The 26,336-nt window shown below is 34.1% G+C and overlaps 2 protein-coding genes across 9 annotated transcripts in view; one reads left to right on the plus strand and one right to left on the minus strand.

The window, feature by feature from the left end:
- Positions 1 to 216: 216 nt before the first annotated feature.
- LOC551033 (pre-piRNA 3'-exonuclease trimmer) overlaps positions 217 to 26,336 on the minus strand; it is a 91,239-nt gene continuing 65,119 nt past the window's right edge. The window contains exons 3-17 of one of the 5 annotated variants that reach the window (XR_001705182.2): positions 8,488 to 8,706; positions 8,182 to 8,416; positions 7,818 to 8,093; positions 7,513 to 7,717; positions 7,300 to 7,404; positions 7,103 to 7,213; positions 6,902 to 7,016; positions 6,722 to 6,821; positions 6,569 to 6,652; positions 6,410 to 6,498; positions 5,954 to 6,207; positions 5,765 to 5,882; positions 5,635 to 5,687; positions 3,518 to 3,616; positions 2,506 to 2,831 (exon numbers count right to left, since the gene is read on the minus strand). Coding sequence is in view for 1 of the 5 variants with exons in the window: in XM_016915440.2 (XP_016770929.1) it covers positions 2,774 to 2,831; positions 3,518 to 3,616; positions 6,410 to 6,498; positions 6,569 to 6,652; positions 6,722 to 6,821; positions 6,902 to 7,016; positions 7,103 to 7,213; positions 7,300 to 7,404; positions 7,513 to 7,717; positions 7,818 to 8,093; positions 8,182 to 8,416; positions 8,488 to 8,618 (1,608 nt within the window). In the remaining 4 variants the exon portion in view is untranslated. Of the gene's footprint in view, positions 765 to 1,320; positions 2,832 to 3,517; positions 3,617 to 5,634; positions 5,688 to 5,764; positions 5,895 to 5,953; positions 6,208 to 6,409; positions 6,499 to 6,568; positions 6,653 to 6,721; positions 6,822 to 6,901; positions 7,017 to 7,102; positions 7,214 to 7,299; positions 7,405 to 7,512; positions 7,718 to 7,817; positions 8,094 to 8,181; positions 8,417 to 8,487; positions 8,795 to 26,336 lie in introns of those variants that run through there. The other 4 variants (XR_003305897.1, XR_001705181.2, XR_410152.3 and 1 more) reach the window with 4 other exon arrangements.
- LOC725500 (laccase) lies at positions 9,708 to 26,296 on the plus strand. Of its 4 annotated transcripts, none has more exons than XM_026444457.1 (10): positions 14,191 to 14,303; positions 17,667 to 17,918; positions 18,105 to 18,204; positions 18,692 to 18,812; positions 19,982 to 20,192; positions 20,624 to 21,019; positions 21,223 to 21,585; positions 23,449 to 23,724; positions 25,665 to 25,880; positions 26,046 to 26,296. In XM_026444457.1, the coding sequence occupies exons 2-10, from the start codon at positions 17,795 to 17,797 to the stop codon at positions 26,195 to 26,197; spliced, it is 1,959 nt and encodes a 652-aa protein (XP_026300242.1). In that variant the 5' UTR covers positions 14,191 to 14,303; positions 17,667 to 17,794; the 3' UTR covers positions 26,198 to 26,296. The 4 variants fall into 4 exon arrangements, with proteins under 4 accessions (XP_026300245.1, XP_026300244.1, XP_026300242.1 ...); XM_026444458.1 differs by lacking the exon at positions 14,191 to 14,303 and adding an exon at positions 14,421 to 15,499; XM_026444460.1 differs by lacking the exons at positions 14,191 to 14,303; positions 17,667 to 17,918 and adding an exon at positions 9,708 to 10,082.

A 26,336-nucleotide genomic window follows, 5' to 3' on the forward strand; every position in this document is an offset into this window, starting at 1 on the left:
TTCATATTCTTAATTAACTTTACATACTCCTCATTTTTTTTTGTAACCTAAAATACATATAATCTAAATTAATTTGAATTATATTTTATAAAGTTTAGAATTCGATAAATAAAAAAAAAGAAATAATAATTTTTCTGTAATTCTCCATTCTCCAAACAACTGACAAGAATGCACATTATTCACATCAAAGAACGAAAACGAAATTAAATTTTCATCACCTTATTCAACAATCTCGTTCTCGTTTCGAAATTCTGATTTAATTATGCATGGTTGCAAGGGACCGTTTACCATTATTTCGGTAATTGGCGCGAGCAATTAATCTCGGCACACCCACGTAATCGCGTTACGTCGGCGCATGCGCGTGCCTTTTTCGAAAACGATTTTCTATTTTCCACCGTGGCGATGCGTGCGACAGGTGCTTGGCCGATGCCAAAGCGAAATCGCGCACAGGCTGGCCCACACCCCGTGTTGCTTCTCGGTAGAATACTACGATTTCTCGGGTGCACGGATTTCGAAACACGTGAGAGACCAGAACATGGGTATTTTCAATCGTCTCTTCTTTTTGCTGGCAGTACAACCCGACCAAGCCGCCTCTTGTCCTGGCCGGACCGATAGGTGAAGGCGATTGGATCGAGTCACCTCTCGTAGTATTTTTGGGCGGCCACGTGATATCATTTTTCAAGTTTTTTTGCACGGGGAATAAAGTACTTCTCGTTACCAACCAATTTTTTTTCTTTTTAAACTTTATTCATTCGTTAATTATTCTGTGAAATAAGAAAATGGGGAATTTTAATTTGGAAATACATACATATGGAAATGGTAAAAGAAGAAATGATGGTTTATTTTAGGTGAGCATGACTGAATCTAAATATCTTAAGTTAAAGAATATTTCTATGAAAAAAAAAAAAATTTCAAGATTTCAATTAAATAATTTATTGAAATATTTAATTGTTGTATAAGTTAATAATTTCTCTTTTTTCAATCTTCACTTAAGAAAAGTGTGAAGATTGTATTTACCTTTATCTAGAAATATATGAGTTAGAATATTCATATTATAGTAATAATACCTGCAAAATTAGTGATAATTAATCAAACCATCTTTCTTCCTTCTTTATCTCTTTAACTTTAAAAAAATAATGATTTGCAATAAAATAGAATAAGAATTATATTTAATATGATAAATTATATTATAAAATATAATTTGAATAGTGAGAAGATTAATTAATCTTGATTTCCAACAAATTATAATAAAACAAATATAGCTTACAATAAAAGGAGATAAATAACGAATAAGATACAAAGATAATTAACAGCAATTACCAAGAGAATCCTAAAGAAATTATAGGCTTCATATGGTTCGTGATGTCGATGTTCAATAAGAAGAGAAAATAGTGAATTTAGTTAACCTAGTTCCATAGACCTCGTTCCTGGCGCTCGCGACCTTTACATTTATCGTTGAATCCGGATCCAGAGAGACACAGAATGGGATCCACCTCGAGAGCTGCTCCACCTGCCACCGGATACCAGTGTGACCAGGCTGACCGTCCCGCGGTACGCCTACACGAATTGCTACTGCGTTATTTCGAGTGTTTTAGCCTTGGGTGTTGGCCAGAGAAAACTTTTGAAATATCGAGAAGCACTTGGTCTCTTCCTCGGCCATCAGGATTCTGTGATAAGTACAAAGTAGCACAAAGTGATTCCGCGCGAGTAACTGCAACTGAAACGTGACGAGAAGAATATCATGCCTCTTCTCCTGGGATAGGAATTTGAAATCGTTATTACTCGTTGAATCCATCAACATGATTAATAAAGGAATATTTTCTCGAAGATTTTACAATGTTTATCATATTTTTAACAATTGTTCACAATGAAAAATATTATTTGAATCGTTTTTGAGCGTGACTGTGCTGTAACATTTCTGCCAAGATTTCTGCTAAGAAATTTATGATACAATCTGTCACAACTACTACTACTTGTTCCTTGTTTTGTTTAATACGTTATTCTACATAATTATTTGAATAAATTTTCAATCTTCTAAGAATCTTATGAATTTTTATTATATCGCCGAGGAGAATTATTTGTAGAAGATGTGACGTAAAAGATGTATTTTGATAAAACTATATAACACCTGGGTATAATAAATAAAAGAAAATATAAGATAAAAGATACAATAGATGCAAAAGATGCAAGTGTCGATCGATGGACACAGTTGGAGAGAATTATCTGGATTTTTCACGAGTTTGAAAAACTCAAACACACAGGTTTGGCACAACGGTGGATAGATTCCTTGACGAAAACGAGCTCTGGCCCGGAACGTCGACAAACCAGAACGAGAAATAATAATAACAGCTCACGCAAAGATTCCACTCGCGATTTCAATCTAATATTTAAATAGATTCTGCGGCCGGTGTTCGCGAACCAGCGTAAGAAAGGAAGACAAAGACAGGAGATATTCTTCCTGGGCTGAATAGTCGGACGGAAGTTGAACCAATACTTTTTTACTACCTCTCTCTCTCTTTCTCATTTTTCATTTTCTTCTCCTCCTAGTTTTTCATTCTATCTACTTGTAAGAAAAACCATAACGGTTCAATGAACTTAATAAAACTATCTATTAATTATTTATCCGTGATTTCATTGGCAATTACAATATTTGTAAAATATTATTTTCTTATAATTATTAATCGATAAATAAATAGTTAATAACTATTGTTATTTACACGATTATTATTCAATCATAAACGATAATTGCATTCACATTCAGGCAGGCAGGTTTTTAAAAACATTTTTTCAACATCCAGGCAAATAAACTTCCGGACAAGATGACTCCGCTCCTGCAATTAAAACGATTAATCAGTCGATATAAAAATTAAGGAATACAACAAGCTTACTTCTACAATATAATTCATCAACAGGTTGCAATTTCGATAAATGGAAAAGCATGCGATCAGTACGCAATCAATTACGCAATCCGCGTTTCAAAATCGTCTTAACAAGCAACTCGAAGGTGAGCAACAAAGAATCCGACGATTTTATAGGATTGGCAACAATTGGCATCGCGATCGCCACTTGTGTGCATCTACGGCAATCTTAGTGCTAATTAGAGAGTCTACTCCCGCCACGAGGAGGACCGTGGAAGAATCATTAATTTGTTTGACGTAACGCGGATTCGGACCTCGTTCAAAGTGAAACACACGATGATCGAATTTGAGACTCCGCGAATTCTGAATACAGAAATTGATCCAATCAACGACGATCGTTATAAACGGCTTTGTTAAAAAAGATAGATCCATGGATTTCATCATATTCTCCTTTGATATATTTAAAAATTTTCTTCTTCCTTATAAATTCAATTCAATGTATATAATAACGAAACAATAATTAAATACTTTGAATTTTCTTCCATAATAAATTCATTGAAAAAAAAAAAGCACTAATGTTGGCTAATGCAAAAATTCTATCAAACCTTGACCTTTTGATGAATTAATTATAAGACTAGGAAAATTTATTTTCAACGTACCACAAACAGATGCTGATGGGTGTCGCGTGCCTTATGCGACTATACCGTGCCACCTGAAATTCCTCGCTGGTATTGAAATGCCGCAATATGTGTAACGCGCTGCAACAGAATTTTCCAAGCGACCACGATTTATAATACGATTAATAATACATGGGTAAAAATAATTTCGTATCGATTACATTGAGCAACCTGCACTCATCGGTAACTACGTTATACAGCATGCTTGCGATACAATTTATTAATAATAATAATAATAATGATAATAAAATAATAATAATGATAAAATTAAACAAATATTTACTCGACTTTATTTTCCCTTATTTATAATAATCATTTTATAAAACCTTTACTTTTCAATGGATAAGAAAATTTTATAAATGATAATTCATTCTAACCATAATAAATTTTCCCTTAAATCAATTTCCCTCCTCTCCCCTCACAAAATTAGATCAAAAGCTTCGCGCATATCATCAGAGAATTGCATACGTGGAAATTTATTCAACGACGATCTCTCAGATCGTTTAACTCGAATAATTTGATACGCGCGAACCCGATACAAAAGTTGTACAGTAAAAACGATACACACGTGGACACGTGGAAACCCTTGGAACAATGCCAGCGTCAGATTTTCTGACGCATTGTGATATATGAACGCGTGGTGAATTGTGTTTAACGTATCGAAAGAAAATGCACGGTTAATAGAGGGAGGGGGGAATGATAATTCATTTCGATCTAATTCGATGAATGTGATGAAATTAACCGATCCGCGATTGTCTCTAATCCATGATTTTTATAGATTGCAGTGGAATTTCTGGATTCCAACTTATCATTCCACAATTACTCTTTTCATTAGCGTTTTTAGCGAACAATACTTCGTTAATATTTTACGTTTGTATTAATTTTGAAAAATAAACAAAACGTGCGTGGAAAGAGATGAACTTTTAACTCATATTTTTTATAAAACTTTAAAATTTTATACATTCTTTTTTAATTCAGTTTCTATACGTTTTTATATATGAAAAAAAAATGAAGTATTTTAGATATAAGATAATTAAGTGATTCAATTTCAGATACGTTCAGTTAAAACGAATTCTATAGGAAATCGCTATTAAGTGGTAGGTGGAACAATAAACATTAGGACGCGAATCAAAATTTACGATTTGAAACGGTGGGGAGTAATTTGCAGTAATTTTCCAGCAGTGATGCTCATTTACACTAGTATAAGAGAAGTTATTGTTTCGACAGTTCGGCGAATAGAAAGTAAACGAAAAGGATCCTAAATGTATTTGATATCGATGCTCGAGCTCGTTTGTGATTTTAAGCTGTCTGGATATAAAGAAAATTCGATCGATCGTTCATTCGATCCGATTGAAGAAATAAACCGTAAGAGTTGTTGCCGTCCGAACTCTGTCGATACTCGCGTAAAATAAGATTCATTGACCACGTTGTGTTATTGACTACTTGTCACGCACTATATTCTACTTACGTCAAAGAAAATCGAGTGATTTATAGTGTTATGAAAAAGTGAATATAATTGTTATTTTATGCGTATAATGAATTATGGAGTGTTCGATTCTTAGAACTCCAAGTGGAGTAATAAATTAAATACTTCGTGGTAATTTTCTTTAATAACATTATTTAAATTATTTTAAGAGGCATAATTTTAAATATTTTAGATAAATCTAAAATATAAAAAAAATTCTTAAAAAACTTTTAACGATCTTGTTTAAGTCCTTACACGAGTATTTTTCTAATACTTGAGATCCTAAAATTCAAGAAATTAAAAATTAATATTATTTTTGTCAAAAATATAATATATATTTATATATAAAATTATAAATATTAATATTTATATATTTATATATTATAATTCATATATGAAGTTCTAGAGATTTATACTGAGAGATCTGCGAGACGTTGAAGGGTTCTTAGGTCGTTCACCTATTCCGCTGATATTTATAGTTTTCCTGGTGATGCTCAACTGACAAGACGCACGATTATAATTAATCTCTTTCTCGGTAATGCTATATCGGTCCTGTTACGTTTTCAAAGCATAAAAGATTCTATGCTTTCGCTTATATATCCGAGTCTTTAAAGTGAATTTGAAATCTTTTTACCTGTTGGTTTTCCATCGAAGCGAATCACATTTTTGATCTATGCATTCGAAATCCTACGAAACCATACGCGATTAAAATATCAAAAATGTATTGACTAGGATAAATTTTGGCAAAACGAAAATGCGGTTACGTCATATATAAAATCACGTGCATCGATATCACTTTGTAAGTGCAATGATGAGTATACGCGGTTGCCCTTGGATAAGATCCAAAATTGTTCCGGCACCTTACTTTGAAGCAACTTCATACTAAAATACCAACTGCGTATTTAATACCTAATTATATTTGCCTGATGCGTAAGGTAAAATATAAAAGATACCTGAAACACCTGTCCTTTCTCTATATTTGATATTTATAGAAATCGCGACACGTTTACATGGATTGGTCGTGTTTGCACTTTTCCTTTAATCTCACCTCATTGTTTTGATAACCCGAATTATGATGTAAGTACAAAACGTAAAATACGAGTTTCTTTCAAGCATGTCTTGTGTCAGTTTGACGGCCAGCCATGAAGATATTTATGCTGGACGACAACGAAGTTTAAATTTATTTCATGTTAAATGAGCTGATTGCCTAAAAGTATTTAAATACGCATATTATTGTGGCCTTTCAATTGCATCGAAAGGTGGTTTGTCGCTCCTTGAAGAATCATGGAAATATCTTATCATTTTTTAAATTAATTCAAATCAATCGTCTTGTATATATATTTTCAATAAAATACTTTTATTTTATGTAACGATAAAAAAAAAAAAATTAAAATAACAGTTGTTCTAACCTTTTATGGTTTGCTACAGCTACCAAAACACGTCTTTGAGCAAAAGGCATCACATCCACTTGGCCGAAAGATGAAAACTTCTCCATCAACTGGAGGAAAATATTAGTATTTAGATGTTTCTAATGATGTTATTAAGTGTAATTTTATATTTGATTATACCTGTTTGATATCTACAGATGGTGATTTTAACTTCACATGAAGCCATTCCGGTCTTGATAACATTGGATCTGGACCATCAAATTTCTAAAATACAATAATTAAAATTATTATTTTATATATCTTAATTATTAAAAGAAATATATATCTTCTCACCATATACATTTCATTGCCTCTTGTTATATTTATACAATTTACAAAGTTTTTTATGCTGCTTATTAGTTCAGCATGCGTTGCTATCCTTTCTTCCAAACCTCTAAAAATAAGAAAATATTATTCAAGATCAATAAATACAATATTATTATAATATAAATATTATATAAATATCAACCATACATTCCAAATTTATTTACACAAAATATATGTGCCATTTTTATATATATATATCCAGCAAAGTAAGCATCCCATCCAGCAGTGTGATACTTTTTTTCATCTAGGATAATATCTGAGTCTATAATATAATAAAATTTGAATTGAGAATATAAAATTATATTAAAATATAATAAATTTTAATAAATCATCATAGAAATAATTTACTTGAAGATTCTTCATTATTCATTGCAATCTTTGGTGAATTCAAGGTTAATAATTTTCCTTTAGTTGTAAAATATTCGTATAAAGTACTCAATGAACTTATTTTCCAACTCACTTAAAGAAAAACATGTTCATATGTTTATACAACTTTTATATCATTTATTTATAATTTTTTTTTTCTTTTTATCATTGCTTTTTACCTTCTTCCTTGCTAAATAATTTTCGTACTTCGTAACTTAAAAATTTTGTGTCATATATTTGTGGAAATAATTCATGTATATTTTTTTTGAATTCATTATATGAATCTAAAAAATATATAAATTTAAATTACATAATTTATTAAATATTGTAAAAAAACAAATATTGTTTAGTAAAATATTATTTTACTAAATATTATATGGAATATTTAATACTTGGCAGTGGTTTATAAAATTGTTGATGCATAAACATTAAATCTAAAAGTATATTATGTCCTACTATTATTTTTTTAGAAGAGGCCAAGAGTTTAAATACTATAGAAAATCCTATGTAATAATCTAATAATTCTTTCTCCAAAGTTTCTTTATCATTTTCCCTTATGAATTCATGCATGTTAGGTGATATTTCAATAATATTTACCTAAAAGAAAGAAACAACTCCGTAGAATGTTTTATACATGTTAATATACATATACTTATTTATATCAAAATATAAATAATAAAGGATATTATATACATACTGATTTATCATCCGATATACTCCATACATTTTTATAATTGTGTCTTATATCTTTATGTATCAAATATTGTAATATAGGATTAGAAGTTTCCACCTTTAATGTTTCTCCACTCTTGTTAGCAATCCATTCAGAAATTTTAGTTTTATAATTTATGAACTCATTTTCTTCTTCATATGTTAAATGATTTAAATTATACGCTAAACTATCTTCTTTTATATAATTCTTTAATAACTTTTCATCTGTCTCATCCAAGAATGAAATACCTTCCTTTAAAAACTACAAGATATATATTAAAAGTAAGCAAATAATTTGTACGAATAAACACAAATATGTTTTATAACACAATTTTACTTAAACAACATACTTTATTAAATTCAAAATTATGTTTACAAAGGAACTCTAATGCTGCCACTTGCCATATTAAGTGTCTATTTTTTAATGGTATAGATTTTGGAAACAAATAAAAATTAAAACAATCTACTTTATAGGTATTTTCATAAGGAACATGACGGAAAGTTGCAATGCCAAATTGTATTATCATAAATTGCTGAATATTTTTCTTTAATAATTTATAACGATCATTGAACGAATCGAAAAAGCTGAAATAAAAAAGATACAAGTGAGAAAAAGTACAATTGAAGTTGATTTTTAATTCTTAAACAAACCTAACCTATGTTTCAATTTCTCTTCTGAATATAAACCAGTAAATTCAGCATCGATGGCAATAAAAGTTGCATTGTTTACAGCGATTTCCAACTTTGGATACAAAGTTTTAAAATTCGTTTTTAAAACTTCATTCATATTACCAAATTTTATATATTTATTTACACCGGAACTTTCCTCTTAAATGTACCGTAATGTACGTATGAATGTACAATGTGAATATAACCTAGAATATCCAATGAGAACTACAGTATTAATTTTTATCAAAAAATTAAAAAAATTACGCGATGAAATGAAATAAAAATTTAAAATTTGATTTTAAAATTTGATTCGTTAAATAATAATTAGTTTCGAAGGTCACTTGCACAATGCGAAGAATCAAATATTCAAATATTATTCAAGATAATAGTAATAAGACATTTAAAATTTGAAATTGCACATACTTACAGTTAAAATTATAAATTAAAAATTATAAAATTATTAATAAATAATATATATAAAAATGCACACATTTTCTTTTTATCTCGTTAAATAAAACTATTACAGCTTATTATATCTAACATATTTACAATTATTAAATACGAATAATTTTAAAACTGATGCAATTTTTAAAATATTAAATACAATGCATATTGTATTAAAAATTAATTATAATTACAAATAACAATATAATTATAAAATATCTTAATGCTTCGAAAGTGAATAAAATTAATCGAATCTTGATCAAAAAAACAAAAATCAACCATCCAATTATCGCATATAATTTATTCCACTTTCTCAAGAAATTTCTCGTTGATTTTCAACAACAACAGTTTAATTCGGCATCAATCAAAGGTGATAAAAAGGATTTGAAGGCGTAGTAGTAAAGAAAAAACTCGATTGAGCAATTTCTTTCGAAAATTTTCCATTCGAACGATCGCATAAGTTACAACTCTACTTTCTCATTGTTAGATAATCAAATTGGAAAAACAAAGTATATCAAACAATGCAAATAATTCTCCCATAATAATTAAAATCAAAATTATTAACAACAAACGAATAAATCACGTGCAATATCAATTTCAATATTAAACGTGAATATGAATATAATCAAATAAAATAAATACATCGTTTAAAAACTTCTTTCTCGTTAAAATTCCTACACGCTAGCTTTTTCGCAGCGATCTATCGAGTGCAACCGAGTTCCTCGCTCGAGTGTGATCGAGTCAGTGCGATCTGCACTCGGCCAGTTGCATATCATCGAACGAAACTCGTGGACAGTTTTTCACGTGTTCCAACGATAATCAACAAAGAAACGTGCTCGAACGAGCCGACAAGCGAGCGTTTCCGCGGTTGAAAGATCTTTCTTTTTAATCGGCGAACAACTCTCTCTCTGGCAATGAACTTGCGCCTATCGTGTTAGTGTATTCGCGGCCACGAAACTGGATACTTCGTCCTGTTGATCGTTTCACCATTGCCATTTTATATCAAGTGTACTTCATTGTTGCACACTAAAGAGACATCTTGGGCCTTGAATCTTGTCAACAATGTTCTTCAGATTCTCTATATTCGTGGGCTTGAGTTCCGTGGTGGCAACTATTATCTATCTGACACCTATACCACGTGAGTTTTCTTTTTTTCTTTTTTTAATATCGTGTTAAATATGAATATCTTTTTCTTTTTAAATTAATAACAATTTATAAAATTCAATATTATTTTAAATATTCGTGCGTTATTAGAGATTATTATTGTCGTGAGAGTGGAAAAAAAATAATGTATTCTGTTAATGGAAATTTGTGGATTCAGTTCAACTGTTCTAATAGTGAATTGGCGAATAGTTTTGCGACATTTTCAATGGTTTATCGATAAAAATTTCATCAAATTAGAAAAGATTTTTTTCGAAAGGTGAATGAACTCGAACCAAGATCAATATATATACGTGAAGATATTTTTACTTCCAAGAATGAAAAATGCAGTAACCGTTAAGCATGCTAGATGTAATTTAAACTCACGTGTACGATTCATTCCTAAAATCTCCAATTTCTATATAAATCTAATAATCTAAATTTATATTCCAAATATTTATAAAATTTTAAATATCTTTAGATATCTTTTCAAAAAGTCAAATCAGTGGAGAAAAGAAAACGTGAATCTATAAATTCAAATTTATAGATTTTGTATTGTTCTCGTACAGATTTCTAAAAACTACTTTCGATTTAACGGCTCTAGTTTTTCCCTCGTTCTCCCAATACTTAAAAATTGATTTATGAACTCTAAAAACTCGTTTTTATTTTTCTATTATGACAAATAAAAAATATTTCTATAAAAGTGTGTGTATATATATACATATATATACATATATAGGAATATTAAATCTCGAATGTTTCGCGAGAAAGCGCATCTTACTATACTCATATTCTTGTAAAATTTAATGCCATCCTCTAACAAGCCGCTTTCTTCCGCTTTTGACACTGGCCGTTATTTCCTTCTTCATTTCGAATTAAGTGTAAATTATTCGAAACTGAATTGTTCTTTTTTTCCTTTTTTTTCTTTATTTACACGAAATCACGATCCTGCAACGTTTCACTTTCACCCTCGAACAACCAGTCGAACCATATAAATTAAATTTACGAACGAAATAAACGAAAGATTAAGAAAATTTCACGCGTATTTCTTCCTTCTCTAATGAAATTGAATTTAAAACAATTTTTTTTACGAATAAATCGATAGATCTTTTTTGTGAAGAAACGATGGTCGATTGCATCATTATTTCTCCCAAAAAACTTAGAAATAATCGCATTTACCAATTAAAACGGATCACCCTATATACACGCATAAAAACTTGTCCAAGCTGTTCTACTTATTGCTACAATGTACCTGAATGCCTGGTCAATCTTGCAAAGTGAAATGTAACACGCACAGAAATAGTTCGAATTTAATATTATTTAGAATCGTGTCTAAAAAAAAAAAAGTTGCTTGAAAAATGATTCTTCGAATCGTTTGGAAACGAGGTTAACAAAATTTTGAGAAAGAGGAGAGTTCATTTACTTTTGGATATATATATATATATATATATTCTCTCCGAACGTGTTCTATTCTCTTGCCACACCAAAAAGGTCACGTGAAAGTCTTCCAATGAATTTCCTTATGCTCATATCGCTATAAATCACTTTCTTCCACATTCGTCGCAAAGAAATCGTGTTTGTCATATATGTTTCTTAGAAACAATTACAAACCGAACAATATATCGGAATAGGAAACTTGTTCCAACCTCAAAGAAGAAAGTAATTTCGGTATTGCGTAACGCAAGAAACGAGATGGAAAGTGTATAGGTTTTTCCTTTCTATCTTTTTCATTAGTCGGTTTTACGACTTAGAAATATCGATGTGTTGTTCGGTCATGATCGCGGCCACGAGGCCGTAAAAATTCCGTTTAACGGCCGCGAGATACGTTGCACAGATAACAGAAAAAATCGTAACGTTGGTTGAAATTAAAAGTTCAGACGAAAGAAAGTAGCGAATAATTGCTGCGACCTATCCCTCTACCGGTGTGAAAGCGAATATTCGTCGAACACTGATCCCTTCGAGATCACGTATCTTGTTCCACGATTGCAATCCATCTTGATAAAAGGTTAAAAGGTGGTAAAAATGGATATCACATTTTAAACGGTATTGCTATTTTTTGCACAATGTAATAATCCGACTATTTCAGAGAATGGAGAAAGTTGAATTTAGAAAATGAATAGGTAATTGAAGAGATGAATAAATAAATGAATATATATATATATATACACAGTAATTGGTAGTTGAGTCAAGTGGCGCTAGTGTCACCGGTAGTTGTAATATTAATTGGATCTTATGCAACGAGAAAACAACATTTTTCCTTTAAAAAATATCATTTGATTCGACAGAAAGTTAGATTTTTCAAAGGATAAAGTCAATAAATTTTCTGCTTCATCACGCATCATCATCCCTGATTTAACGTCATTCGTGCATATCGTAGTTACTTATCTTCAAAAAAAGAGGGATAATATCCGATTCAATTCACAAATCCATTTCTATCTTACTTTCCTGCATACACAAAAAGTTTTGGCAAATCGCTTAGATATTTTAATGTCGAAAATTTAAAAAAAAGAATTCAATTTTTAACAATAGTTAAAATTTGCAAAAATGTTGTTGTTTCCAATAAATCTGTTAAAACTGAACTGAATTTGTAGAATAGCTGCAAGCTTTTCAAATTAATTGTAATTATTTGCAATTATGATTAAGTTTCTTGTCAGAATTTTTCTTAATAATCGGTAATCTTGATAAGAATTAATTAAGAAGGTAGTAAACGATCCTTGGTGAAATTCAACTCGCGCGAATAACTCGCGACAGCCAGTAATTCTAGGTATACATTTCATCGATCTGGCTTTCTAACGTCCTGGAAACGAAACACCTTAGCGACAAGAGATCTCTACTGGTCGATGGATTTCCGGAAGCCTTAGACGCTTTAAGAACATTCTTTCAAATTTGTCCACAAGATGGTAGCAAACGTCCCGTTCAAATATTTACATTTTCTTATCTTTCCATCGATCGTTTTACGCTCGTCAACCGATATATATTACGATCGGATTCCTAATTTTTTTTTCAATAACGATTAAAAAATTAATCCTTGGTTTAGAGTGATACAAACTGTTTCGAAGATCGTGATCGGTGATATTATACCGGTTATATACCAATTAGCATTCGAACAAAAAATTTGTAAATCGACGAAATAAATCAGTAGAAAGCCTGTCTCTGTGGAAATGGCACTTGTAGTACAGTAATCGAGGAAAACAAATAACACCAGCGAAAGCGAAATCGAAATCGAAATCGAAATCGAAACCTCTTGGACCTGTTTATAATCGACAACTCGGTGAAAGAGAAAGAAACGGAGTTAGGTAAAAAGGGGACAGACAGAAATATACATATATATAAATAAATTTATTCATATAAATTCAAGATCTTTAAAGAATTATAATCAACTTCAAGAATTCTACAACAAATCAAACAACTTAAAAAAAAAAACAGATATGAAGATATCTGAGATAATTATAACATACGCGAATGGAAATAGAGACGCATGAAAAATGAATCAAGATCAACATAGATACCAAGAGAAAGAGATTTATACTTACACGGATATCATCAATAATTAAAAAGCTTAGATACGAGTTCAAAATGTAGGAGGAAATAAAGTAGAAATGAAAGAAAAAGGATAAAAAAGAAAGAGAGATACACGTAAAAAGAATGGAAGATAGCTTTTAACGTACGAGGAGATAGATGGTGGCAATTAGCAAGATGTGTGCGAGCGGGAGATAAACAGAGAAGAAACGTGATACACGCATACGTGAAGTAAGAACAGTGGCCAGCACGGCTCCCTTCGAGCCAACTTTCACTCGCCATTTCGCCGTCTCTGACACATATTCGATCGAGTCGTGGAGACAGAGAGAGAGAGAGAGAGAGAGGATCAGAGCGAGAGAGGGGGAGAGCACGCGTGATTTTTACCTCCTCGACATACACATACGGGATATTGTCACCGGGATCGCGCGTCTTAACGTCTGCCCATTGATGAATCTGGAGATTCGCTTTCGCAACTGGAGAATAAGAAACGCGATGGCACGCGAGATAGAGCGACGGAGGGATGGGAAAGGGAGGGAGGGAGGGAGGGAGGGAGGGAGGGTCAGACAGAGAGGGGAAAAAGGTTAGCACCGAGTTCTGGCAATGAAATTTCGGCCAAAACTATCGCTCGTCAGTCGTTTACGGATACCGCGACAGTGTCTCGGCTCCCCAAAGTGTTTCTCGCTTCGATCGTGTCTAATTGGTACTTACACGCAGTGCAAAAATCACCATTAATTACTTGCTCGTATCGTGGAAACATTTTCCTTTTTCTCTCTCTCCTTCTTTCTTTTCGTTTTCGTTCATCGATTATTTATACATTTTCTTACTTTTTTTTTTTTCCATCCTTAATAATCTCATCTCCATTCTAGATTTTTCCAAGACGGAGTTTGAATCGATCGAACTTATAAGGAAGAAATCTTGAGATCTTTGAAATTTTAGAAATTTCTTCTAGAAATTAGATTAGATTATTAATAAGGATTGACCGGTGTATCGAGTTTTATAAGTTTCCTTCACGTTTGGACGCCATTCACTCGATACGAATGGATCGACTTTTCTGTAGTTTTTCCTGACGTTTTTCCAGACACGTGGAAAGGGTTGTTACGCAAGTTTAATTACACGCAAGTTAATCAGCGCACGATTCACGCGAATATCAAATTTTTTTTCTATCGTTCCGTTCGATCGTAATTATATTCGTTACTTGATGTTACTTGAATAATTTGTTGTTTAAAAACAGCTTTCATTTAACTCGTTATTATAACTAAACTGAATCTAATATTACGTAACAATCAGTTTACACGTAGTATGACATAAAACTATTATCACAAAGAGTGAAATTAATTCGAGAAATCATATTCGCCGCAGAAACACAGCTTCGACAACTCGTCAACATTTACATTTTTGAAGAGGAACAGGAAACGACGATCGATTTAGTAATCGTCCAACAAATTAAAACGTTTCAAAATCAGATAAAAATTCTTGACGCAAGAAATTCCAAGAATTTCTCTAATCTCCGCTCCCATCTACTAATGTAAGACAAATCCTCAAAACTCTCGAAGAGTTACTCTCAAACGGAGGAATTTTTTTATTACAAATTATTGACAAATTTCTTAATTGCTTCGAAACTCGAGAGAAAGTTCCGAAAACCGAATTCGATCTCTTTTCGAATTATTTCTGATAAAACGACAAAAAAAAAAAAAAAGAAGAGAGAAAAATGGAGAAGGAAGGAAAAATCGATGACCAGTCTAGAAACAGCACGAGGTTGCACGTGAAAAATAAAAAGGCAGAAAGAGAAAGGGAAAGGGAGAGGAAGAGAGAGGGCCAGTTCTGGCTAACGAAAATTCTGGGCTGCTCAGTTGTTCACGAGAAAGTGTAACAGTGTTCACGAGTTCACGTGTTCAGGTTCGATATAGGATCATCATCATTCATCTTTCCTTCTTTACACCCGAAATATCTCTTTTTGTTCCTTTTAGAATTTTAGAAATTTAAACGAAAATCGTTTCGTCTCTCTCGTTCTTATTTTTTTCTTCTCCAAAGTTGACGGTGAAATTTAAAGGAAAAGAAAAAGAAAGGAAAGATAGATCTTGTTTGATATACATTGCTTCGTTTCTTTTTTCTTTTTTTTTTTTTTTTTTTTAAGTGAAATTGCGTCGGATCGAAGTATAATTGAAGAGTAAAGAAGTACCTCTTCTCTTCATTCAATTTCACAAAATAAGAACGAAGGTTAAGGCGCACGAGTTAAGCTAATCATATAATTTTATGATCCGTAATCAGTTGGTGTATAAATGTCATCACTTTCACGAGATATATTCTCACAAGTTCGAGTATTTCATCTTTACTCGATATAAATGTTAAATAAAACTTTCTCTTGCAAATTCGTTTTTCAAACATTACAATCGAGTTCGATTTATCGTGAAAGTTTTCGAGAGCTTTTTGAAAAAGAAAAAAAAAAAAGAATTGCACGTAGAATAGACACTCTATAGAACGGACATATATAGAACGCTCAAAGATAGGAGAAAGTATAACAAGTTGTGGACTAACAAGTGGATTAACAAGTGTATGATTAAAAAGAGTTATTACAGATTTCATTTGTTCCTCAAGGATCAAAAATTATAAATATATTTTAAATAAGGAAAAGAAGACTATACGTTAATTATCAACAAATTTTTGCACGAACCTTCTTCGTTCGAGAAAATTTCATTTCCAATCTTCTCTGAAAAATAACATTTCCACTCGTCGAAAGTTCATTGAACATGTCAGGCTTTCTTTTAATAAAATCTTTCGTGCAAACAACTATTACGATCTCTCAATTAATTCGATCGAAACCGATTTAATTACAACGTATGTAATATTCGATTAAGAGATATTTCTTAAAAAAAAAAAAAAACAAGAAATACACGAGTTCAAAGATACAGCACGCTAGATTGAATCAAATTACGAAAGAATGTGTGGTAGAAAGATTATAAAAAATTTTACGTAATAATAACTCGGTTTAATCGCAATAAGATTAGATGGCCTTCGTACATCCCCCTCTGAGACATTATTCAACGTCGTTTCGTGTTTGCTCTTATTTTATCCGCGTCAGTTTCAAGGGAAATTCATTAAATTACATCATCTACGGAAGGAAAAAAAAAAGAAAAGGTCTCTCTTTCTCTCCAAATTGGAAATTTAAAATTCCACGGTTAAGACGATCAAGATGCAAATGTAAATAATAATATTCTTTTTCTGAAATATACAAATATATGCACTTTCCATGAATTATTTCAAAACGCGATGTCACGTCGTTTTCACGGTCGAGTGAAAGTTTTTAACATAATCTATCTCGAGATACATCGATCGATAGATCGATAAATGAAGTTAAACAGAATAATACTTGGAAAGAAAGGAATAATAATACTCGAGAAAAGAAGTAATTATTTGGATCAAAAGAAGATTGCTCCAATCTTGTTATATATATATATCGTATTATATCAACGTGAATAATTTGAAAATATTATCATCATTATCGAGATTGTCTTTTTTACTTTCCACTCGAAAGATCAAGAAAAATATTTGTTTAACCATCCACGTACAAATATCTACCAGTTGGGACTTTCATCTTCGTCCTTTCGCTTTTTTTTCTGCATAAAAGATTCCTTTCACCTAGTTGATATCAGAATTTCTGCTGCTAGATATCGATTTCGACCGGTAATACATAGTTGGGAACAACACATTCCAACCAACACTCTTTCATAATTTTTTTCTTTCCTTCTTGTATTTCTTTTTCTATAATTATTACATTCATCCTTCTCCCAATAAACAAAACAGCGTTCTTATAATCGACCAATCTTTCTAATTATTTCCTTTTCTTTCGTCCGATATATTCTTTTTTATTTACTCTATCTAATTTCACGTTTTCATAAAAAAAGAAAAAAACATCCTCACAATCGATTTATTCCACGATATTCCATTCTCTTTAATTTCACGTTCTTTTTATTCACGTTTAAAATTTCTTTCTATCATCTCGTTCCAACGATCTGCCGCAACCGACAATCGTGTTTCGCAATACAATGGAAAAAAAAAAAAAAAGAACTCGAAACAACAATTGCTCAGAGGTCCAAGCAACTGTGGGTTGCTTCAGTGACTTTTTGAGTGGAATAATCGCGGGGGAGAATGCAGTCACCTGCTGTTATCGTTGCATAACAAACCGGGTAGACGATGAGAGCCTCGAAGAGCACGGACCTGGCGATGATGATGGCTACCTATGGCCTGCGATTCCTCGTTGTCGTCTTCACGATCGCGGCAGCTGCCACATTTTTGCACGTGAATAATTACAGGCCCAGTAAGTCCGCGTTTCACGCGACTTTCTCGTCACTTTGGACCGGGATAATTATTTTCAATCTTCATTTCTGGATTTATCAACTAAAAATTTATCAACTAATCTCTCTCTCTCTCTCTCTCTCTCTTTCTCTATTTTGCGAATTCTAGATAAGTTCGTTTCTCTTTTTCTCTTTTCCCTGTTTCGTAGAACAAATATTCCTCTCGTGCGACAGACCATGCCATCACCTGGACTGGCCCATGATTTGTCGAGTGAAACTCACTTTGGAAGTGTTCCAGTCACTCAGCAAGTAAGATTACTTTTAATATATATATTAGTTTAAATAATATCCCCTTTCTCTCTTTTTTTCTATCTTGCAATCAAAAACTATAAAATATGATTATCTAATAATCATTTAAAAAGTATCAAACTCCTCGATGGGAAAAAAGGAGAATAGAAAGAAAGAGGGAAACAGGAAACGTTCATCCGAATCTTTGCATAATCCAATTCACTGACAAAAGAGAATGTTAATTACGTTACGATGCGGTTTACCTTTAGCTGTAATAATATCCACGTAACGTTCACTCGTTCCTTCTATCGGAATCATCGAGTGGAATAACCAATTCCAATTGCGCAATTTCTTAAGCGATGAAATGCGGAAGACTCGATGCAACTCGGTTCTCGAGCTATCGTTTCTCAATCGCTTGTTCAACCTATAATCCTCTCCCATTACGATCTTAATCTTTTTTCTTCTCTCTCTCTTTTTCTTCTTTATTGTTTCCAATTCTCGTGCACAGATCCTGCGGCGATTGTCCGAGGAACGAGACCGCGTGTTTGGCCGACCATTGCGTCTCGGCTGATGGACAGAGACGCGGCATACTGACCGCGAATCGTCAGATGCCTGGGCCCACTATTCAGGTATTATTTCCCACGAAATGCTTAAATTAAAATAAAGAAAAAACGTTTCGTCCTATTCCTTCCCTCGATGGAAATTTTTTCTTCCAATGATCCTTTCATTTTTCATCCCCTCCTCACTCGACAATTTCCATATATATATATATATTGGGTTGGCAACTAAGTAATTGCGGGTTTCAGTTGAAGTTGATGACGACCTAATCAAAGCAATAATCGATTCGGATTATCACAGTATAACTCGTGAGATTGCAGAGAAGCTTCATGTATCGCATACATGCATTGAAAACCGCTTAAAACAACTTGGCTATGTTCAAAAACTCGATACATGGGTTCCTCACGAATTGAAAGAAAAGCGTTTAACGCAACGCGTTAACAGCTGCGATTTGCTAAAGAAACGTAATGAAAATGATCCATTTTTAAAACGACCGATAACTGGCGATGAAAAATGGGTTGTTTACAACAATATCAAGCGGAAAAGATGGTGGAGCAGGCCACGTGAACCAGCTCGAACAACATCAAAAGCTGGTATTCGTCGAAAGAAGGTTTTGTTATCAGTTTGGTGGGATTACAAAGGAATTGTCTATTTTGAACTCTTACCACCCAACCGAACGATCAATTCTGTCGTCTACATCGAACAACTAACGAAATTAAACAATGCGGTTGAAGAAAAGCGGCCCGAATTGACAAATCGAAAAGGTGTTGTATTCCATCATGACGATGCAAGGCCACACGCATCTTTGGTCACTCGGCAAAAATTATTGGAGCTTGGTTGAGATGTTTTGCCACATCCACCATATAGTCCTGACCTTGCACCATCCGATTACTTTTCGTTTCGATCTTTACAAAACTCCTTGAATAGTAAAAATTTCAATAACGATGATGATATCAAATCGTACCTGATTCAGTTTTTTGCTAATAAAAACCACAAGTTTTATGAACGTGGGATTATGATGCTGCCTGAAAGATGGCAAAAGGTCATTGATCAAAATGGGCAACACATTACAGAATAAAGTTATTTAGTTCCATGAAAAATTCTTTGATTTTCTAAGAAAAATCCGCAATTACTTAGTTGCCAACCCAATATATAGTAATAAACTCGAGCAGTATTTTATGTAACGATTTTAGAAGAATCGTTCATTCGAAATGTTTTTCGAGTTGTGTTTGGTGCACAGGTATGCGAGAACGACATCCTCGTGGTGGACGTGATCAACAGGCTTCCAGGTAAAGCCGCGGCGATACATTGGCGGGGTCAGAGCCAGCTGGAGACACCGTACATGGACGGATCCCCTTTGGTCACTCAATGCCCGATACCGAGCTACACCACTTTCCAATACAAATTCCGCGCCTCCGCCGCTGGAACGCATTTGTGGCACGCTCACGCTGGTAATTAATTATCAATCTAATAAGAATCGATCGTTTCCAGTTTTCGAAATAATATTTCACCCGTTTCATTCTTTTTCTTACTTTCTACTTTTTCATTATTCCGATTAATCAATTTATTACGTTGCTTTCTTAGAACGTTAGAAAACAAAACCTCTATTTTATATATAGAAAGCGTAATAAATGATTTTGATAAATGATATTGAGTAATGGACGACAAACGACTTTCATTTCACATACGTTCATTCATGACATCACCGCTTACGGAGATAACGATCGATTCATAGTGCATAAATGTTGCGCAAGCGAGAAAGAACATGCAACCCTTTTTCAACAACGACGATTGCACGTGTTTTTCAACCACGCTGTTATTTCCAAAATTATTCGAATACGAATAGATCCTCCCCGTTGAGTGTATCGAGCGCGATTTTCAGGGGACGACGTCTCGAATGGCATATTCGGGGCGTTGATAGTGAAGCAAGCGGACATAAGGGATCCTCACAGGGCATTGTACGACGTCGACGACTCGAGCCACGTGATTCTGGTGAGCCAGTGGCAGCACTCGGGCGAGATCACGTTCACGGACGGCCACGCGAAACCGGCCATCCTTTTGGTGAACGGACGAGGACGGCAGCCGAACGGACCCAGGGTTCCTCTGACCAAGTTCACCGTGCTCCCTGGACGGCGTCACAGATTCCGGTTGGCCAACGCCGGTGGCGCTGGATCCTGCCCGATAACTGTCCTCGTCGACGCTCACCCCCTCCTTCTGATCGCCCTCGACGGCCAACCGGTCGAACCACGCCAAGTCGCATCCATCACTCTGGCCAAAGGTAATCTTGTTTCTCACTTTTATATGATAATCGATCGAAAGGAATTTTCTGCTAATCTTGATTGATTCGAAATTAATTCTCAAGTATCGGTAACAATAATTTCGATTATAATAATACGAGTTTCGAGTTTAATAAATTTAAAATTCGAAGAGTTAAAAAAGAAGAAGAAGAAGAATTGACGAAGGAAAAAATAATAATTGCAGGGGAGAGAGCGGATTTCGTTCTGAAGGCGAATAAACGGATAGCTTCGTACTGGATCAACGTACACACGTCGAAGGAATGCGGGGCAAGTTCCATAAATGGCGGCGCAATATTGAACTACAAGGGAAGTTCAACGGAGGACCCGTTGCCCGCGGCGGAAGCCGTGCAACAGCCGGAAGCCGAGGAATCGAACGATCGAATCGCGATGACGACAAATCCAGCGGACAAATGCGGGAATCCGGAGAGCCTGTGCGTGATGGAAGTGCACTCGTTGAGGAAGATGCCATCCGGGTTGGGGAAACCGAAAACGGACGTCACCGTTCGTTTGCCCATTAATTACAAGCTTCAAACGAACGACATCGTAGGTGAGTGACGATCTGCGCTTTCTCAATTTTTCATGTATTTTATATTTGAATATCGATAAGAATATATAGATAATCGATGAATCATCGGCGGGGAATTTAATCGATTTTAAACAGTTTATTCATAAGACCTGTTCGCCTCCAAGTCTCGTCAATTTCTCTACCCGTCTCTGGCTCCGATTTCATCTCCCCTCCCCGCTTCAAAATGGATAAAAATCACGTTATGATGCACGTTACCAAGACAAAAGTTGATTAACTTCTCTCCATTTCTGATCGATTGAAACTACAAACCAAGTCCAAGTTTTCGAATGAAAAGCGTATCCACGCGATAATTAAATTAAATTGGAGAGTTTCGATGTTAATTAACACCTCGTCAAAATTGATGGAATAGAAAAGAGGAAGATGGAGAGCGTCGGGAAATTACGCGGCGTCGCGGAGCGTGGAAGAAAATAATCGACGCGCGATACGAATCGAAAACTTTGCTCGCAAAGCTTATACTCCTTAACTCGGTCCGACCTTGCTCGTCCCATTTCACTTTCAACGCGCGTCAGAGATAGCACGAAAGAAAGCGTCACCTCGTACGGCTTCGCACATGTAATTTCCATAACATGCAAACGAGTCTACTCGAGTATGGAAATGCCAGGTATCCTCTTCTCCTCCTTATTAGCATGTGTCCTCTTCGTGACGTTTCTTATACATCTTTTTCAATTGTCTGTAATCCCGTGTCTTCCTTCTCTTTTTCTGAGAGAATCATTCTTTTAAAATTTTCGATTCAGGAAATAATTAATTAATAAGAAATATTTTTTTGCAAATCCTCCTTATTAGCATATATCCTCTTCGTGACGTTTCTTATACATACTTTTCAATTGTCTGTAATCCCGTGTCTTCCTTCTCTTTCTCTGAGAGAATCATTCTTTTAAAATTTTCGATTCAGGAAATCTATTTTTTTGGAAATCTTCCTTATTAGCATGTATCCTCTTCGTGACGTTTCTTATACATACTTTTCAATTATCTGTAATCTCGTGTCTTCCTTCTCTCTCTCTCTCTCTCTCTCTCTCTCTCTCTCTCTCTCTCTCTCTGAATCATTCTTTTAAAATTTTCGACTCAGGAAATCTATTTTTTTGCAAATCCTCCTTATTAGCATGTATCCTCTTCGTGACGTTTCTTATACATCCTTTTCAATTGTCTGTAACTATTCCTCGTGTTTTCCTTCTCTCTTTCTGATTTTTCCAAAGGATAAAATCAATAAATTTTCTGCTTCATTACGCATTATCATCCCTGATTTAACGTCATTCGTGCATATCGTAGTTATTTACTTTTAAAAAAAGGGAATAATATCCGATTCAATTCACAAATCCATTTCTATCTTACTTTCTTGCATATATAAAAAGTTTTGGCAAATCGCTTAGATATTTTAATATCGAAAATTTAAAAAAAAAATTCAATTTTTAACAATAGTTAAAATTGCAAAAATGTTATTGTTTCCAATAAATCTGTTAAAATTAATTAAATTTGTAGAATAACTGCAAGCTTTCAAATCGTGTAATTATTTGCAATTATGATAAGTTTCTTGTCAAAATTTTTCTTAATAATCTTGATAAGAATTAATTAAAAAGAGAGAATCATTCTTTTAAAATTTTCGACTCAGGAAATCTATTTTTTTGCAAATCCTCCTTATTAGTATATATCCTCTTCGTGATTTTTTCGTTTCTTACATTGTCTGTAATCTCGTGTCTTCCTTCTCTCTCTTTCTCTCTTTGAATCATTCTTTTAAAATTTTCGATCCAGGAAATGCAAATTTAAAAAATTTAAGAAACATTATCAGAGATTCTTTTTTCTTTTTAAACTTGATACATTGGATTTCAGGGAACGGGGTCGAGACGAGAATTCTGAACGTGAACAACGCCACGTTCACGTATCCATCCTCACCCTTGTTGTCGCAGGGTGGAGACGTCTCGGGCGAGACTATGTGCTATTCCACCCCGGACGAGGACGACGCTCGCGTCGAGAACAACGAAACTGCATCGCTGTCGTCGCGACGCTGCCGCCGTAGCGACGCTACCGCCTCCAACGTTTGCGAATGCGTCCACGTGAGGTATATACCGCTCGGAGCTACGGTCGAGATCATTCTCCTCGATCAAGGTAACCAAACTTTCGACAACTCGTCGCCCCATCTTTGCAATACGAATTTAATTTTCCCTTTCATATCATTAGATATTTTCCAAAGCGATTGGATTTTATTACGTAGATACCAAAAGGTAACCAAACTTTCGACAACTCGTCGCCCCATCTTTGCAATACCAATTTAATTTTCCCTTTTATATCATTAGATATTTTCCAAAGCGATTGGATTTTATTACGTAGATACCAAAAGGTAACCAAACTTTCGACAACTCGTCGCCCCATCTTTGCAATACGAATTTAATTTTCCCTTTTATATCATTAGATATTTTCCAAAGCGATTGGATTTTATTACGTAGATACCAAAAGGTAACCAAACTTTCGACAACTCGTCGCCCCATCTTTGCAATAATTTAATTTTCCCTTTTATATCATTAGATATTTTCCAAAGCGATTGGATTTTATTACGTAGATACCAAAAGGTAACCAAACTTTCGACAACTCGTCGCCCCATCTTTGCAATACGAATTTAATTTTCCCTTTTATATCATTAGATATTTTCCAAAGCGATTGGATTTTATTATTTCGTAGATACGAAAGGTTTCTGATCGGTAGCATTAGATCATTCTCCTCGATCAAGGTAACTAAACTTTCGACAACTCTTTTTTTCGACAACTCGACAATTAATTATTTATATTATAGTAAAGATTCGGCAATGTTTCCCTTTTATATCATTAGATATTTTCCAAAGCGATTGGATTTTATTACGTAAATACGAAAGGTTTCTCATTGGTAGCATTAGATCATTCTCCTCGATCAAACTTTCGACAACTCGTCCCATCTTTGCAATACGAATTTAATTAATGGAAATAATAAGTTTTACGGATTAATTATTTATATTATAGTAAAGATTCGGCAATGTTCGGCTTTTATATCATTTTCCAAAATTGGATTTTATTACGTAGATACGAAAGGTTTCTCATCGGTAGAATTTCTACGAAAAAAAAGAGAAGAAAAAACATAGTAGAAATAGTGACGATAGTGATCGATTAGCAGATAGATCGTCTTAGAATCGCCTTTCAGAGGATACCTCATATGTGTACCATTCGTGGGGCTTCCCTCGTGATGAAACAAAACGAGAGATAAGATTTCCAATCACATTCGTGTCGCCCGTTTGCCAGAGGTTATCGACGGAGGATCAATTTTTCTCTCCCGTGCAAACGTTTCTCGTTCGCAATTTTTTTCGCAACTTTTTAAAGTCGGATTCTTTTTACGATTTCTCCTCCTCCTCCTCCTCTTCTTCCGATAAATTGTCGCGTTTAATCACAGGTCGGAGAATATTATAAATTCTCGACGAGGGATAGGGGCGAAGATCCTTGGAAAATTCGTTCCCTCGTCGAGGGAAAACGTTTCATTCCGACAAAGAAAGGACGCGCGAAAGTAAATCGAAGGTGATAAGAATCGTTTTACAAGGATAGAGTAGGATTTACTTCGCTGGAACGTAATAGTAGTAGCAGTAGTAGTAGTAGCCTTGAGTTAGAAGAACCTTGATCCATATTCCTGTTGGCTGCGGAGGCTGGAAATATTGATCGCGACAGTTCATCTCCGACAATTGTTTCTTCTTCCGTCTCTGAGAAATTGTTAAAAAAACACGGTTTCTTTAATCGTCATTTCCCAACGTTTATATCTTCCTTTAATAAAATAGCAGAAAAAATCCCTTGGAATTATAAATCTTATTCCCTCTTCTCGTTCCCAAGAATCTTCGAATATCTCTCAGAAAACTTTCCTCAGAGAAATTCTCATTTGTAGATTTTACGGCAAGTAATTATTCGAATCGCGCGAGGGGAGCAACGTGACTTAACGTTACACGTACAATCAAGAGAACACGCTCTTAAAACTTCTATTTCTTTAAAGGTAGAATATGAATTTAATATCTCTTTTCTCTTTTTCCATTGGTACAGGTGGCCTGGACGATCTGGTGTACCATCTGCACGGATACACGTTCTACGTGGTTGGAGCCCGAAAATTCGGGCGCAGCGTGTCCCTGCAAGAATTGAAGAGCATGGACGACAAGGGACAATTGTTCTCTCGGAATCTCGACTGCACGGTTGCCAAGGATACCGTGGTCGTGCCGAAATTTGGCGTGGTTGCTCTCAGATTTAAAGCGAACAATCCAGGTAGTAAAACACAAATTACAAAAAAAAGAAAAAATCTTGAACTGGTTATTCGTAATATCGTAAACTTCGTTCTTGAATTGTTGATAATTTTTCGTAAAAATACGCGTAATAATTTCGCGCATTTGGAAGGAGCAGAGTTGTCAAAGAATCAATTTTGAATTCAAGGTTATTGGATGTTGCGGGACGAGCACGCGGCCGAATGGACGCGTGGATTGGACGTGATTCTCCAGGTCGGGGAAACGAGCGACATGGTGCCGGCTCCGGAAGATTTTCCCAAGTGCGGATCCTTCGTCGGTCCCGAATACTTTCTCATATAATCTTATGAATCGCGTACACCGTGTACATAGTTGTAAATAATATACGGATAGACTGAAAGTGTGTAGACTGGCAAATATATTTCACACTTGTTTTCTTTCTTTCTCTCTTTCTCACGATTCAGCTACTCTCTTCGTTATA

This window comes from Apis mellifera, linkage group LG12, assembly GCF_003254395.2.
Source record: "Apis mellifera strain DH4 linkage group LG12, Amel_HAv3.1, whole genome shotgun sequence".
NCBI lineage: Eukaryota > Metazoa > Arthropoda > Insecta > Hymenoptera > Apidae > Apis > Apis mellifera.